Here is a 13,990-nt window from a genome sequence, read left to right on the forward strand (position 1 = left end):
TTCCAACAGTTCACTCAGGAAGTCAGTTGAGAGCCAAGAGTAGGGTTTGGTAGCATAAGATTCACACACTGGGATGGAGAGACAGTGCAGTGGGTAAGCGGGCTTGCTGTGCAAGTGTGAGGACTTGTTTGGATCCCTGTACCTATATTAAAAAAGGAAGGAAGGAAGAAATGAAAGCCAGGCCCGCTCACAGAAGTGCTTGTAATCCAGTACCATGTGGTGGGGAGGAGCTATGAAAGTGAGAGGATAACTGAAGCCGCCTGCCAGCCTGCCTCTAGGTTCAGAAAAAGAGACAGGAAGCAGGCAGAGAACAATAGAGTGTAAGACATAGACACTCTCAAAATACATATAAATTTCTAGAAACTCAGATATGGTCGTGTTATTTGGCAAAATATTTGGACCAAGTTCTGGAGGTATATAGAGATCTTGATGGCTCTTCATTTCTGTTTCTAAACTGCCTTTGGTTTTTCTCCAGTTCTCAGACACAAACGGAGATAGAACATACTTGAGTAGTGTAAAATGAGTGATCCTGACTGGTCTGAAAAGCAGAGTGCAGAGGAGAGCACTTCCAGCACTGTAGTTAGGACAGAGTCAGATACACGGCCAGCTTCTCAGGCACTCTGTCTTCAGGACAACCTGGGTGTGGGTGTCCACCAAAGGACAATCTTGAGCCGCACCCCCTACATCTACCTACCAAGTGCTAGGAATGGGCCCTGTAGCACAACACCTGGTTCCACCCTTGTAGTTTTGTTGTATTTTGTTTTGTTATTTTTAAGACAGGGTCTAACTCTAAAGCTGTGGCTGGCCCGAGAACTCACTATACAGACCAATTGTCCTCCATCTCACAGAGATCCACCTGCCTCTGCTTCTTGAGTATAGGATTAAAGGAGTGTGCCACCATGCCTGGTTCCAGTTGTGTATTGATGGAGAACATTCCCATCCATCCTCCCACTCCCAACACCCCCCAGTAGCTGTCTTAAAGCATAAATATATTAAAAAAAGAAAAAAGAAAAAAAAAGAAAGAAAGAAAGCATAAATATTTTGGAATCCTTGCAAGTTTCATTCATTCTTAATATTTTGACTGAATATAGGATTCCTGATTTGCAGTCATAAAAATACTTCTCTCCCTAACTTCACCTTACTGGGTGACGTGTGTTATTTTCAGGGTTGCTAGCTCAAGTGTAAAAGCCTTCCTTTAGCTTTGTCTGTCCCTTGAAGCCTATAGCTCCACTCTTTTCTGTCTTGCCTCCAGGTGCGTCACTCATAGCTTTTATACACTTAACCATAAGAATGTATCTCCTTCAATTCCTAGAAATTCTAATTGCCCCTTCTACTTTCTTTTCTGAGGGGAGATGTCATATAGCACAGTTGGCCTTATATTCCTGCTGCTTCTGCCTCCTCCCAAAGGAGTGCTGGGACTCCGTGCATATAGTCCTATGACTTGCTTTCTTTTCTGTCTTTGAAACGTCTATTATCTAGGACTTAGGCTGCCTTTGTGATTTCCTCACATCTTCTAATGAGTGTTTTTGTCATTTTGGTGTGCATTCTGAGAAACTTCTTCAGCATTATCTATCTGCAGACTTCTGAGTTTCTATCTCTACCATCTGTTTAATTGTCAAGAGATTTTTTTTTTGCCTTAGTATTTATTTCACTAGATTAATATCTGAACTATGATTTATTTATGGCCGTAAATAGTTAATTGGCTTGATGTTTTCTCTTTCCTGAGTAGATTGTTTCCTTTAGCTTGCTCTAGCTGGTATATTTGGTCTGTGTAGACCCTGGTTAAAAGCTTATTCAAGTATCCAATAATCCTTACTGTTAGTTTATCATTAAGATGATGGAGCTAAAGAGATAATTGTAACCTGTAAGCACATAACAGATCAAGTTTTAAGTCTTACTCTAACCCAAGCTGGCCTTGAGCTCACAGCAGTCAACATCTCAAGTGCTAGAATGATGAGGTGTGAACCACTATTCTTGCAGCTTTTGTGGCTATTCAGGTGCCTGAGGTATTCACTCTCTTACCTTTGTTCTAGAGTGTTCTAAGATCCAACTATAATAACAGAGCTGGGATGTGAGCCACTATCTTCATTCAGTATACATCCATCATGACTTCATCTGTGCTTCACATCCCTTAAACTAGAAACTGTTTAACCTCATCAAAGAACAGAACTCTAGAATCCTGTCATTTAGCAATATATAGTTAGGAAAATGGTGTGTTTTCTTTTCCATTTCTTTCCATTCTTTGGTGTTCATGCCTTTTAAATGTCTCTCTGCTGTGATTTTTTTTTAACTTTGTTATAAGCAAAGAACTATTTATTTACAAATTCTTTATGTAGAACCATTAATGAAAATTACTTATATACTGAATTTGTATGTTTTGGATGAAATTTAAGATCTAAAGTTGAATTTCCATCATTATGTTATACTTCAAGAACTAGTTTCATATTTAAAAAAATATGAAAATTATTGACTTTTCTGTGGCCTTGTTTTGTTTTGTTTTGTTCTTGAGATAGAGTCTCACTATGTAGCCCTGACTAGAATTCTTTATGTAGATTGGGTTGGCCTTGAACTCATAGAATTCTCTGCCTCTGCCTCTGCCTCTGCCTCTGCCTCTGCCTCTGCCTCTTGTATGCTAGGGTTAGAAGCTTGCCTGGTTTGGCCTTTTTGCAGGAGATGGGAGCTGCAGGAAGTGAACTTGGATTATCTGTATAATTATGTATTCTTTTTCAGTTTATTCATTTCTTACGATTAGATACTACCCTTTTGAGGGGTTGGCTGGTTTTTAGTTTTTGAGGACAGGGTTAATCTGTGTATCATTAGCTGTCTTAGAACTTACTCTGTAGACCAGGCTAACCTCAAACTCACAGATATCTTTTTGCCTCTGCCTCGAAAATGCAGGGGTTAAAGGCTGTACAATCCATCTACCTGTTTTTAAGTATATATGTTTTTCCTGTATATATGTATGTATACCATGTGTGTGCCTGTGGAAATGAAAAGAACTGGAGTTATTGACTATTGTGAGTTGCCATGTGGATCGTGGGAACTGAACCTGGGTCCTTTGCAAGTACAGGTGCTCTTAACAACTGAACCATCTCTCCAGCCCCAAGATACCTTTATCATGTCAATGCATTTCAAAGAAAAGTCCAAGACAGCTTGCTATAGAAGCATGAGGACGTGAGTTTAATTCCCAGCACCCACCTAAAAAAACAGGTGTGGTCATATATACTTGTCTTATTTACTATAATATTCTTAGTAATTCTTGAGAATTTTATACATGCATATAATGTTTCAATCAATTCATGTTCCATCTCACTCCTTACTCCTCCCAGATTTACCCCCATGTTTCCACAGCCCCCACCAACTGCATGTTTTTCTATATAGCCAATCAAGTCCAAATTTTACCAGCCATCTATCTATTCCTGGGTGTGAGGTCATCGCTAGAATGTGATAAACATACCTGAGGCTATACTCTTAAGGAAAGCTGACTCCCTCCCTAACAAGTCACACTAGTCACAGACCCTCAGTGGTGCTGCCACATGAGCCCCTGACCCTTGCCATAGTTGCTTTTCTGTGCTTATGATAAAATACCATCACCAAGGCAACTTATAAAAGAAAACAATTTATTTGACTTGAGGTTTCATAGTGTTAGAATCCATGATGGTGGAACAAAGGCAGCAGGAAGAGTTGAGAGCTCTCATCTTAATGCACAACCATGAGGCAGAGAGCAAGCAACACACTTCAAATGGCCCCTCTAAGACTTACCTCTTCCAGCAAGGCTGCACCCCCTAATCCTTCCCAAAGTAGTAGTTCCAACAGCTAGAGACCAGGTATTTAAACATATGAGCCTACGGTTACCATGTGCTCGTTCAAACCACCACACCACTCCACGCTGTAGTGTTGACTGGTTGACCTTGGGCAAGCAATCATAGCTGCTGTGAGTTCATAAGTAGACTAGCCTGACATGTCCAGAGATACTGTTTGACTCTAGTTCTCCTGACCTCTGCTTCTTAATCTTTCTACCCCCTATTTTGTGGTAGTCCCTGAGCCTAAGGAGCAGGTGGTGTGGTATAAGTGTCCTGTTTGTGGCTGAACTCTCCATAGACTCTTTGCCCTTTGATTGTGAGTTTCTGTGTTAACCACTATCTACTGCACATAGAAACTTATCTAATAGCTGCACTAGTCAGTGGGTGCACAGATTCAGAGGGCAATTTAATACTTGTCCATTTAGCAAAATAACAGTAGTAGATTTATCTCTTGGGTCTGTAAGCTTCCCAGCCATTGTTTCTTGTGAGTTTTTGCTGGAATTTATAGTACCTAGTGAGTTTCCTGTGAAGTAAGCCTTAAAACCAGTTAACAAGAAGTTGTATATAACCATGGCATTTGTTCCACTGTTAGCACCCATGGGCAATCTTGCCATGCCAGTTGTTACTGTAGCTCATATGGGTTCACCTCTGGGGAAAACTGTTGATGACTCTTCCCCCCGGCATCTTCTGGTAAGTCAGGTGAAGACATACTTGAAATCACAGTGCCAGGGAGGTGAGGACAGTCTCACCAGAACCCATCCTAGTCAGAGACCTTCTCTTTAAAAATCCAGGTAGAGGGGTTGGAGAGTGCTTAAGAACACTCTGGCTGCTCTTCTAGAGGACCCAGGTTCAACTACCAGCACCTTCATGGCAATTCACAATCATGTGTAACTCTAATTCAAGGAGATTTATCATCCATTTCTGGCCAAGAAAAGGGACACTTCTTTCATAGATCCCTGTGTCTGCCGTTTCTTCCTAGGGTGCCTGAGTGAATTGGAACCCTACTAATAGAATATTTTATGTTTTCTTAGAATGATGAGAGGAATATTTGAAGCTAGGTTTTTTGTTTGTTTTGTTTTTGGTTGGTTGGTTGGTTTGGTTTGGGATTTTGTTTTGTTTTGTTTTGTTTTTTGGTTTGGTTTGGTTTATTTGAGACATGGTCTTGTTTTATAGTCCAGAGTACCCTGAAACTCACTGTCTTCAGCCTTCCTTCTGCCTGGTGTTAGGATTGCAGGTGGACACCCTCAAGTCTAGGCTGCCTCGAGCTGTGTAATCTTCCCAGTCATCTTATGTCTGTTCTAAGACCTTTTACCAGACCCATCTTTCTGTTCTTCAGAGTTTAACAACTCTTTTCTGGATTCCCTGGGCTCAGATGAGGACTCTGGAAATGAGGATGTTTTTGATATGGAGTACACAGAAGCTGAAGCCGAGGAGCTGAAAAGAAATGCTGAGGTATGGTTGGTGACAACTGCCACTGTCCCTTCTGCTCCTTCTCTTTAGAGACTCTCCTTCAGTATAGCACAGCTTCTGCCCCTCAGCTGCTGTCAACACATCTCCATCTTCTCTTCTCTTATGCTCTTGATTTCTTTCGACAAACTGAAATACATCCTGATTGATGTTCTTCTTAGATAAGAACATGTATATCCATATAAATGAAGATATAAATATATTACATTACCTTTAGTTTTTCCGAGTAACTACTAATATATCTTTATATTTAGTGAAAACTGATCATTCAGTTAATTCTGTAATAATAAACATATTGGTATACTCCTGCATTTTTTTGTTTGGGGTTTTTTTTTAAAAAGATTTGTTTATTATATATAAGTACACTGTAGCTGTCTTCAAACATAACAGAAGAGGGCATCAGACTTCATTACAGATGGGAATTGAACTCAAGACCTCCGGAAGAGCAGTCAGTGCTCTTAACCGCTGAGCCATCTTTCCAGGCCATTAGTTTGTTTTTTTCAGACAGGCTCTCTTTGTAGCCCTAACTATCCTGGAACTCAGCCTCAAACTCACAGAGCTCTACCTGGCTCTGCCTCCCAAGTGCTGGGATTAACGGTGTATACTACCATGTCCAGCATCCTTCTCTTTTTACAAATAATTGCTTTTCCCCAAAATTACTGATTACTTGGAATTCCACTCTTCTAGCACACAACTATTATTAGCAGCTATTAATTAATATATTATTTTGTCATTCCCACCTTCATATGTGCTTTAAAATGTTATAACCTAAGCAATGTTTTTATTCTGCTGGTTAAATACTATTCACTTGACTTATTGGCTCATGCCCATAATCTCAGCACTTGGAAGACTGAGGCAAGAAGATCCACCAAGAAGAGTTCAAGGCCAGCATGGATTTGTGTAGTAGTAGTAGTAATAATAATAATAATAATAATAATAATAATAATAATAATATCCTGTTCCAAAGGGGAAAATAAGATTATTTGCAAGTTCTTTTGTTCCTTTTTAAATTTTTATTTTAGGTTTTTATTTGTTTTTATTATTATTATTTGTTGTATGTATAAATGCTCTATCTATATGTGGAGCCTATATACCAAAAGAGGGCATCAGATTCCATTACAGATGGTTGTGAGCCACCATATGGTTGCTAGGAATTAAACCTGGGACCTCTAGAAGAGCAGCCATTGTTCTTAACCACTGAGCTATCTCTCCAGCCCCCTTTTTTAAATAGTGCGAACCAGCAAAGAACCAGCTATGTGCCAAGGATGATCTTCTGACCCTAACACCTGTACTTCCTGAGTATCAGCATTATAGACTGTCACCATGCTCTGTCTGTGGAGCGCCTTGCTGAACCCAGGGCTCCATGTATAGTCTACTAACTGAGCCTCATCTCCAGCCTGAGCACTGTATTCTAATGTCTATTGTCCTTTAAATGAACATGCTACTTAGGTAATTGTTAACTAACACTGAACAGTTAAATTAGTTTTGGTGCTGGTGGTGGTGGTGGTGGTGGATTTTTTTTTGTTTTTTGAGAAAGGTTTTGCTATATAATATAGTACAGGGTGCACTAGAATTCAGATCCTTCTGCTGAGTACTGGGATTACTTACAAACATGCTTCCCCACACAGCTTCCGTTTTTGATTATAGTAAATGGTGTGTGTTCAGCAACTAACTGTGTGTGCGTATAGTGGTCTCCACATTTAGAATTTCCTACTTAAGATAAACTTCCCAAAGTAAAATAATTCATCAAAATTTAAGAATTGCTAATGATTTTTGTTTTTTTCAAGACAATGTTTCTCTGTATAGCTCTGCCTGTCCTAGAGCTTGCTCTGTAGACCAAGCAGACTAGCCTTGACCTGTGCCCGCCTCTGTCTCCTGAGTGCTAGCTTTAAAGGCATGTGCTGCCACTGCCAGGCACTAATAGTTGTTTATTTCCCAAGAGCTGTATTCCTTCTTCGGATTTGACTTTATTGTGTATCCTACAGCGTGTGAATCTCACTTTTAATTTTTTATTTTATTGACAGTATTTTAATACAGTATTTAAAATATGGAAATGTATCCATAATTATTGCAGTAACATAGCAACTTTCCTTTTTCATTTTGCTATTCAGTAAGTACATAACTGAACATAACTTTCTTTAGGATTATAGTTATAATATACATTCATGTGGATTTGAAAAATAAGCTAATACGTTGCTAATGGGAATAATTTTTCTATAAAGTTAAACAACATAATTGATCTACCACTAATAAGTCATCTTATTGGCTATATGCTAACTTCATTATCATTATGTTGCAGTAATTTTTTTTTGTTTGTTTTTGTTTTTTAAGACAGGGTTTCTCTGTGTAGCTCTGGCTGTCCTGGAACTCGCTCTGTAGACCAGGCTGGCCTCGAACTCAGAAATCCACCTGCCTCTGCCTCCCAAGTGCTGGGATTAAAGCTATGTGCCACCACCACCCAGCTGCAGTTAAGTAATTTAATATACATAAAGTATACCTTTTTTTTGAACATTTTGTGTGTGCATGCGTGCTTGCACTCTGTCAAGGCCACAAGAGGGCCTCTGCTCCTCTGGAGCCCGAGTTTTATAGGCGACTGAGGTATCTATGTGGGTGCTGGGAACTAAACAACGGTGTTGTGTAAGTATGGGATGCTCTTGACTGCTGAGCCATTTCTCCAGACCTAAGTATATTCCTTTTAAATTAGGATAATACCTGGAGATAGGCATCATGCTGAGGTTTATAAACAGTGTGACCACTAAAATGTTTACTGACTTTCACTACACTAGGCACTCAAGATTATGTGTATCGCCTTTGATTAATTTAAAGTCAGTATTTTACTTTTATTCAGATGAAGACTTATATCTACTTCCTTCTGTTTTCAGACAGGAAATCTTCCTCATTCCTATCGGCTCATCAGTGTTGTCAGTCACATTGGAAGCACGTCTTCCTCAGGTAAATGGACACCATGACTTCCGCATTTATTAACAAAACAGCCACCATTTGCCCCATTTGTTATTATTTGCATGTCTTTGTTAGGTATGGGTTGACTACTTTAAAGAAAACTTAAGAGGCTGAGGATGAAATTAGTAAAGTGTTTGCCTACTAGCATGCAGGAAACCCTAGGTTTCGTCTCGATCACTGTATAAATTTGAAAGTGAGATACACATCTGTGATCCCAGAATTCATAGAGTGGAGGCAGAAAGATCAGGAATTCAGGGCCTTATCTTTTTATACATGAAGTTTCAGACAAGAGAGACGTTAAAATGTTCTCTTAATTAAACACTGTGTGTGGATTATGCATGTTGGTGTGACTATTTGGGTTTTTCTATTCATAATGATGATAAATATTCTCCTGAGTAAATATATTTATTAGAAAGTTATCAACCTGGGGAAATGATTCAGTGGATAAAGTATTTGCTTTCCAAGCATGAGGACTAGAATTTGGATTTCAGCATCCACATAAAAATGCAGTGACCTGTGTGCACTCACATGAAGCAGACAGAAGGGATTCCTCAGGGACATCTGGCTGACTAGTGACGTAAGTGAAACTAGCCAGCTCTGAGTTTATAAGACACCCAGCCCCAGTAAATAAAGAGAGAAGTGATTGAGGAAGACACATGTATGCACACATGCAAAAAATAAAGAAGCTGTCTCTCTGGGTTTGGTACATTTCTGTAATGCACTGAACACTTGAGAAACAGCATAGTTTAAAAAAATCACAAACAAAAACCCTCAAGGCCTTGTGCACCACGTATGTGAGTGCAGGGTCAACCAAGCTTCCTAATGATACTGCCTCAGTGGCCAAGAGCAGAAGGGTAACTGTTGCAGAGTATACATGCAAAACCTATCACTTTTAATTCTCCCTGTGTGGTTTTTAAAAAGAAATACTGCTGAAGCTGATAATGAGGCCATGACTTGTTCTCTTTCTCAAGTTTCTGATAACTGAGGAAAATGTTTATTTTGAAAAACTGTAATTTTTTTATTTTATGTGTTTCAGGTCATTACATTAGTGATGTGTATGACATTAAGAAACAGGCATGGTTCACTTACAATGACCTGGAGGTCTCTAAAATCCAAGAGGCTGCTGTGCAGAGTGATCGAGATCGCAGCGGCTATATCTTCTTCTATATGCACAAGTAAGAACCCTAGCAGACAGCAGGAACCGGCTGGGGCCTTTAGAGCTTCCTGTCTTTGCTTAGGGTTTATCTCCTGATAGTTCCTTATGACTCCCAGATATTTTCTCTGCGCACATTATCATCTCATCAGAATATCTGGGAATTATAGTGGTTGTTCTGTGGTAGGACACGTCTTATTATAAGCTGGTCTTCAATTGTGTCAGTGAGGTATGATCATGTGCTAGGAACTACACGGAGTTCTTACTACAGCTAACTGCTGGCACTTCCTCATTCTCAGAATCAGCTTCCAGGGTTAGGATGGTCAGGCAAGAGAACTGCTGAATAACAGAGTGTGCGGCCAAGCAGGATCGTGCGAGTTTTATCAGTGTCCATGTCCTGGTTTGCTTTGGTTTGGTTTTTCCCTCACCTGTATTCCCTCTTCTCATTGAATTCTGATTTTTGTGGTTTGTTTTTTAAGGGAGATCTTTGATGAGTTGCTGGAGACAGAAAAAAACTCTCAGGCGCTTAGCATGGAGATGGGGAGAGCTGCCCGTCAGGCCTCGTGAGGAGAGCCCCATGGGCGGCGGCACAAGCTGCACATCTGTCACTGCCACCCTCTGCCCGGAGAGAATTGGGAACTCTACTTGATGCAGGAGCAACAGCAGCTCAGGGCCAAACCAAAAGAAACTTCAGTCATGTGCAACGCTCCGTGCTGTCTTATGGAAACCTTGGTCTCATCTATAGCTGATTATCCTCTTTTTCTCCTACAAGAGTGCCGCTTCCTTTTGTCTTAGGAATGAATACATATTGTAAATATATATGTACATACCCACACACATATATTGAATGAATGAATGGAGCCTTAAAGAGCTAGGATGAGCCACTAGAAGTAGTACTCCTGCTCACAATGAATGCTGCAGCTATTGGCCGAGAAATCAGAGTGTCCAAGAATATTCATCTGAGGAGCGTTTGGCTTTTAACTTTTGAGGGTTTTTTGTTTTTTTTTTTTCCTTTTTGAGTGGCTTCACTCAAGTCCAACCTTTTATGCATGTTGTAAGTAAAGCTCACTGGGAAGCTAGTTACACTAAAACCAGTTTATTTTCCTTGCAAGAGGCATTTCTGTAGCCTGATTTGAGTTTTATTTTTCTTTTGATTTTATGACTCTCATGCTGTTTACATGCACTTTCCAAAAAATGGATTGTTGGTGCTTCAGAGTGTTACAGTCCCACATTGCTGTTTCTGATGCCCTTGGCATTTTCTCTCAGATGCCTCCACACAGTGTGTTTGTCATAATCTTCCATGCTGTGCTGATGGTAAAGCTAGAAGCTTACGTTTTCTTCTGTATCGGTTTCCCATGCAGCATGCATGACCCCAATGGATTACAACCTCAGTTATAAAAGGTTCACAGGCGACCTCAACTGGGACTCTTTGACAAGGGTGCTTAGGGCAGGAAAGGACAACATTCTCTGTCCTTCAGGCAGAGAAAGCAAGGAGCAAGCCACTCTTTACAGTGCAGACCCTGGGCCACTAACGCTAAAAGCTAAACACTGTGTTACAAGGGTAAAAATAAGTAGTGGGAGGGGATTCCAGGAGCTATCAGTCAAAGGTGCCTAGTACATCTCTTACTTGTTAGTGCTCTGAGTGAGACCACCAAGTGTCAGTGCAGTAGCAAGTACTGCATAAGTCACTGCCCACAGGACCTGCCTGGGTAAGCAGCTAATGAAACCATAGAATGAACCTGGGAAATTGTCAGCTCAAGTGTCATTAGGATTGCACAGACCTTAGCAAAATGAAGCCTGCATTCATTTTTCCCCTATTTTTTCTTACTTTTATTATTAATGAGAGGGTTGCTGTGAGTTCTGAGTTATGTATGAAACTATATTAGATTTTCAGGAGATGTTAAAACCCATCGCTGAAGATGCAGTAGCTTTTCTGGAAAAGTGTATTCAGAGAGCTCCAGCCTGACTCTTGGATCGTGGGTGTATTCTCATATAATCACCTCTTCTAAAGCTCTGAATCGCTGACATGTGCCTCGATGCTTTGACTACTGACAAACTCTGACTCCTACCATCTACCAGCACACATCGAATGTTCCAAAGTGGCACGGGTAGGGTACGCAGCAGTTTACAATAGAGACAAATATTTGTTTTTAAAACTAACCTTAAATTGTGTTGTTTCACTAGCAGGGGCTTCATTTTGTCTTGTTTTGCTTGAAAGTGACTGGTTATCTCGAGTGGGGTGATGATCGTGTGCTTTAGCAAGTTCTCTCTCATCTCTGCACTGGAGAACTTCCAGGTGTTGAAATGACGAGGAAGTTTATTTGGGGGGGGGGGGGGGAAAGGCTCTGCATCGTGCTGTGGAGGACACTGACGTCTGCCTGAGCCTGGGCCGCTCTCACAGCTGCTTATGTCCCTGTTGACTTAGAAGGCACAGAGCTTGACTCGTTTTGTCTCTCATGTCTTGGGCAGGACTTGTTAGTTAAGAACAGGTTACTCCTTGCAAATTTAGGACTTGAATTTTATGTCTAGTCCATATGATCTGTCAGCCTCCCTGCGTCCTTTAACATGACTGCTTGACTCCCAATGGCAATCTCACCTAGACGGTATTGATGGGGTACTGGTTGTTCCAAGGTGGCTGTGTCTATTTTAAAATTATGAGTAAATAATATATTCCTTTTTTTAAAAACACTGTGATCAGAGAATTGGGGGATAGAACAATTAACATGTTGGGCTAAGAAGGGACAGATTATTAGGAACAGAGGGTGGCCGTTCTCTTCAGTCAGCATAATAACCTTCCTATGTAAAATTCCAAATGTATGGTTATGTTACTTTAAATGACCGAACTGGAATTTTATAGCAATTGGTACTTTATACAATCTTCTTAGCCAAAATTGGAAGACAAAATAAACTAGAAAGTTGGTTTTCCATCCCCACCTACCCCCGTGTTACGCAGAGTTAAAAGCTGCTGCATGTGAACATTGTTTATTTTAGTAGCCAAGACTATCGTCTAGGTCTGTGAGGAGGCTGGTACTCTTGTTTCATAGAGATAGATGTGTATACACACACTCAAGCTTTGTCCCAGCAGGAAGAATAAGTAAATCCATGAATTGTTTATGATTCCAAATTGGTTTCTTACTTTCTATGGTCACGTAACCTAAACAGCTCAGTAGTAGCAGACACAGCAAATGTAGACATGTGTACATTTTAAGATGTACTTACAAATCGGTTAACTCTGGGTGCAAATAGTGAACTTCAGATTTTTTTATCTTTCTTCTAGATGAAGTATAAAACTTAGGGGAAAACTCTAATAGGTCAACCCTCAGCATAGTGCCTGAGTCTTTCCCTCCACAGCACAGTTGCTGTGGGATGGCAGAGACCCTTAACTAGATCTAAGTCCATGTGAACCTTGTCAGTCCAGCACATGAAAGTTGCATAGAAGTGTCCACTCTCCTGCCTGCTTATAGTAACATCTCCCTGCAAATATGTATGAAGGCAGGTTTCTGCCCCCTAACATCCTTATAATCCATTACTTAAAACTGTCTATATTGTCTTACCATCTGGAGAACTATTTTATTGAAAAACTCTATAGTTTCTTGGCCATGGGAGTTTTGTAATAAGCACTCTGTGTATGTCGCCACAGTAGACTCCTTGGTGTTTGCTTTAGTTACTAGATCTGAACTATCTCTTATTTGTACACGATTAGTAAACTGTATCCTTTCCATGAGTGCAGAGAATATCTAAGGTCTGGAGGTTTTAATTATAGGTGTTCACATATGAATAAACAATTTAGTGACAGTGGACTTGAAAGTTAAAGATAGGAGATAGTCCTCAGGCCTGAGAGGAAGCTGAATGAGGGTCAGTAAAGATCCAGGTGTACCAAGCCAGATCAAGAACAAAGGGCAGGTCTTAGCTAGTCATTGGAGTAAGAGTGGGCAAGAGGGAGACCATTGTAGCGCATACACCTGACCCCTTGCTTCCTTTCCTCTTACGTTCCCTTCTCACCCTCCTTGGCCTTTTGGTGGGGGTTCTTCATGCCTGGGGGAGGGAAACAAGTGAGGTTCCTGCACTTTGCTGATTGAGCCGCTCCCAGATTTGCTGGCAGCTTTGGCCACGTTATTTGTGAGGTGGCTGTTTTCCCTGTGTTCAGCGTGACTTCGGTTCTGATGTTTGGTGTTTGTGTGGAACGGCGCTTTATCTGTGTTTTAGCAGAACTGTTCCTTTAAGGGTTTTCCCTAGTTTTGTTTTCTTTTTAAATTATACAGATTTTTTTGTTTTGTTTTGTTTTTGTATGTGTGTGAGAGACATTAAAGCCTTTATTAACCTTATATTAGTTTGACTTACTTCATTAAAGGGATGTGTTCCTAGGGACACTGGGTAACTAGTTTTAAGAGAAAATCACCTTCTATTGGCTTCTGATTGGACTTCACATAGCAAACCCATGTTCCTGTTGTCATTTGAGGAGTGAGAAGCTTTGCAAAGGCTTCTAGGTTACAGCTTGTAAGGCCAGCCTTGGCCTTAGCTTTCCCTTTTCTTTTGAGTATGGAGGACAATGAGATAACAACTGATTGAGTGAAGGCGCCAGAGAAAACCCCAGACGCTAGTGTCT

General features: G+C 40.5%; 1 protein-coding gene across 4 annotated transcripts in view; it reads left to right on the forward strand.

Moving 5' to 3' along the window:
* Usp37 (ubiquitin specific peptidase 37) overlaps positions 1–13,709 on the forward strand; it is a 73,243-nt gene extending 59,534 nt beyond the window's left edge. For all 4 annotated transcript variants that reach the window (XM_052193725.1, XM_052193723.1, XM_052193726.1 and 1 more), the window contains 4 exons: positions 5,140–5,255; positions 8,153–8,222; positions 9,268–9,406; positions 9,864–13,709. In XM_052193725.1, coding sequence (XP_052049685.1) covers positions 5,140–5,255; positions 8,153–8,222; positions 9,268–9,406; positions 9,864–9,951 — 413 coding nt within the window. In that variant the 3' untranslated portion in view covers positions 9,952–13,709. The remainder of the gene's footprint in view (positions 1–5,139; positions 5,256–8,152; positions 8,223–9,267; positions 9,407–9,863) is intronic.
* Positions 13,710–13,990: the final 281 nt, after the last annotated feature.

Source organism: Apodemus sylvaticus, chromosome 9 (genome assembly GCF_947179515.1).
Source record: "Apodemus sylvaticus chromosome 9, mApoSyl1.1, whole genome shotgun sequence".
NCBI classification, from domain to species: Eukaryota; Metazoa; Chordata; class Mammalia; order Rodentia; family Muridae; genus Apodemus; species Apodemus sylvaticus.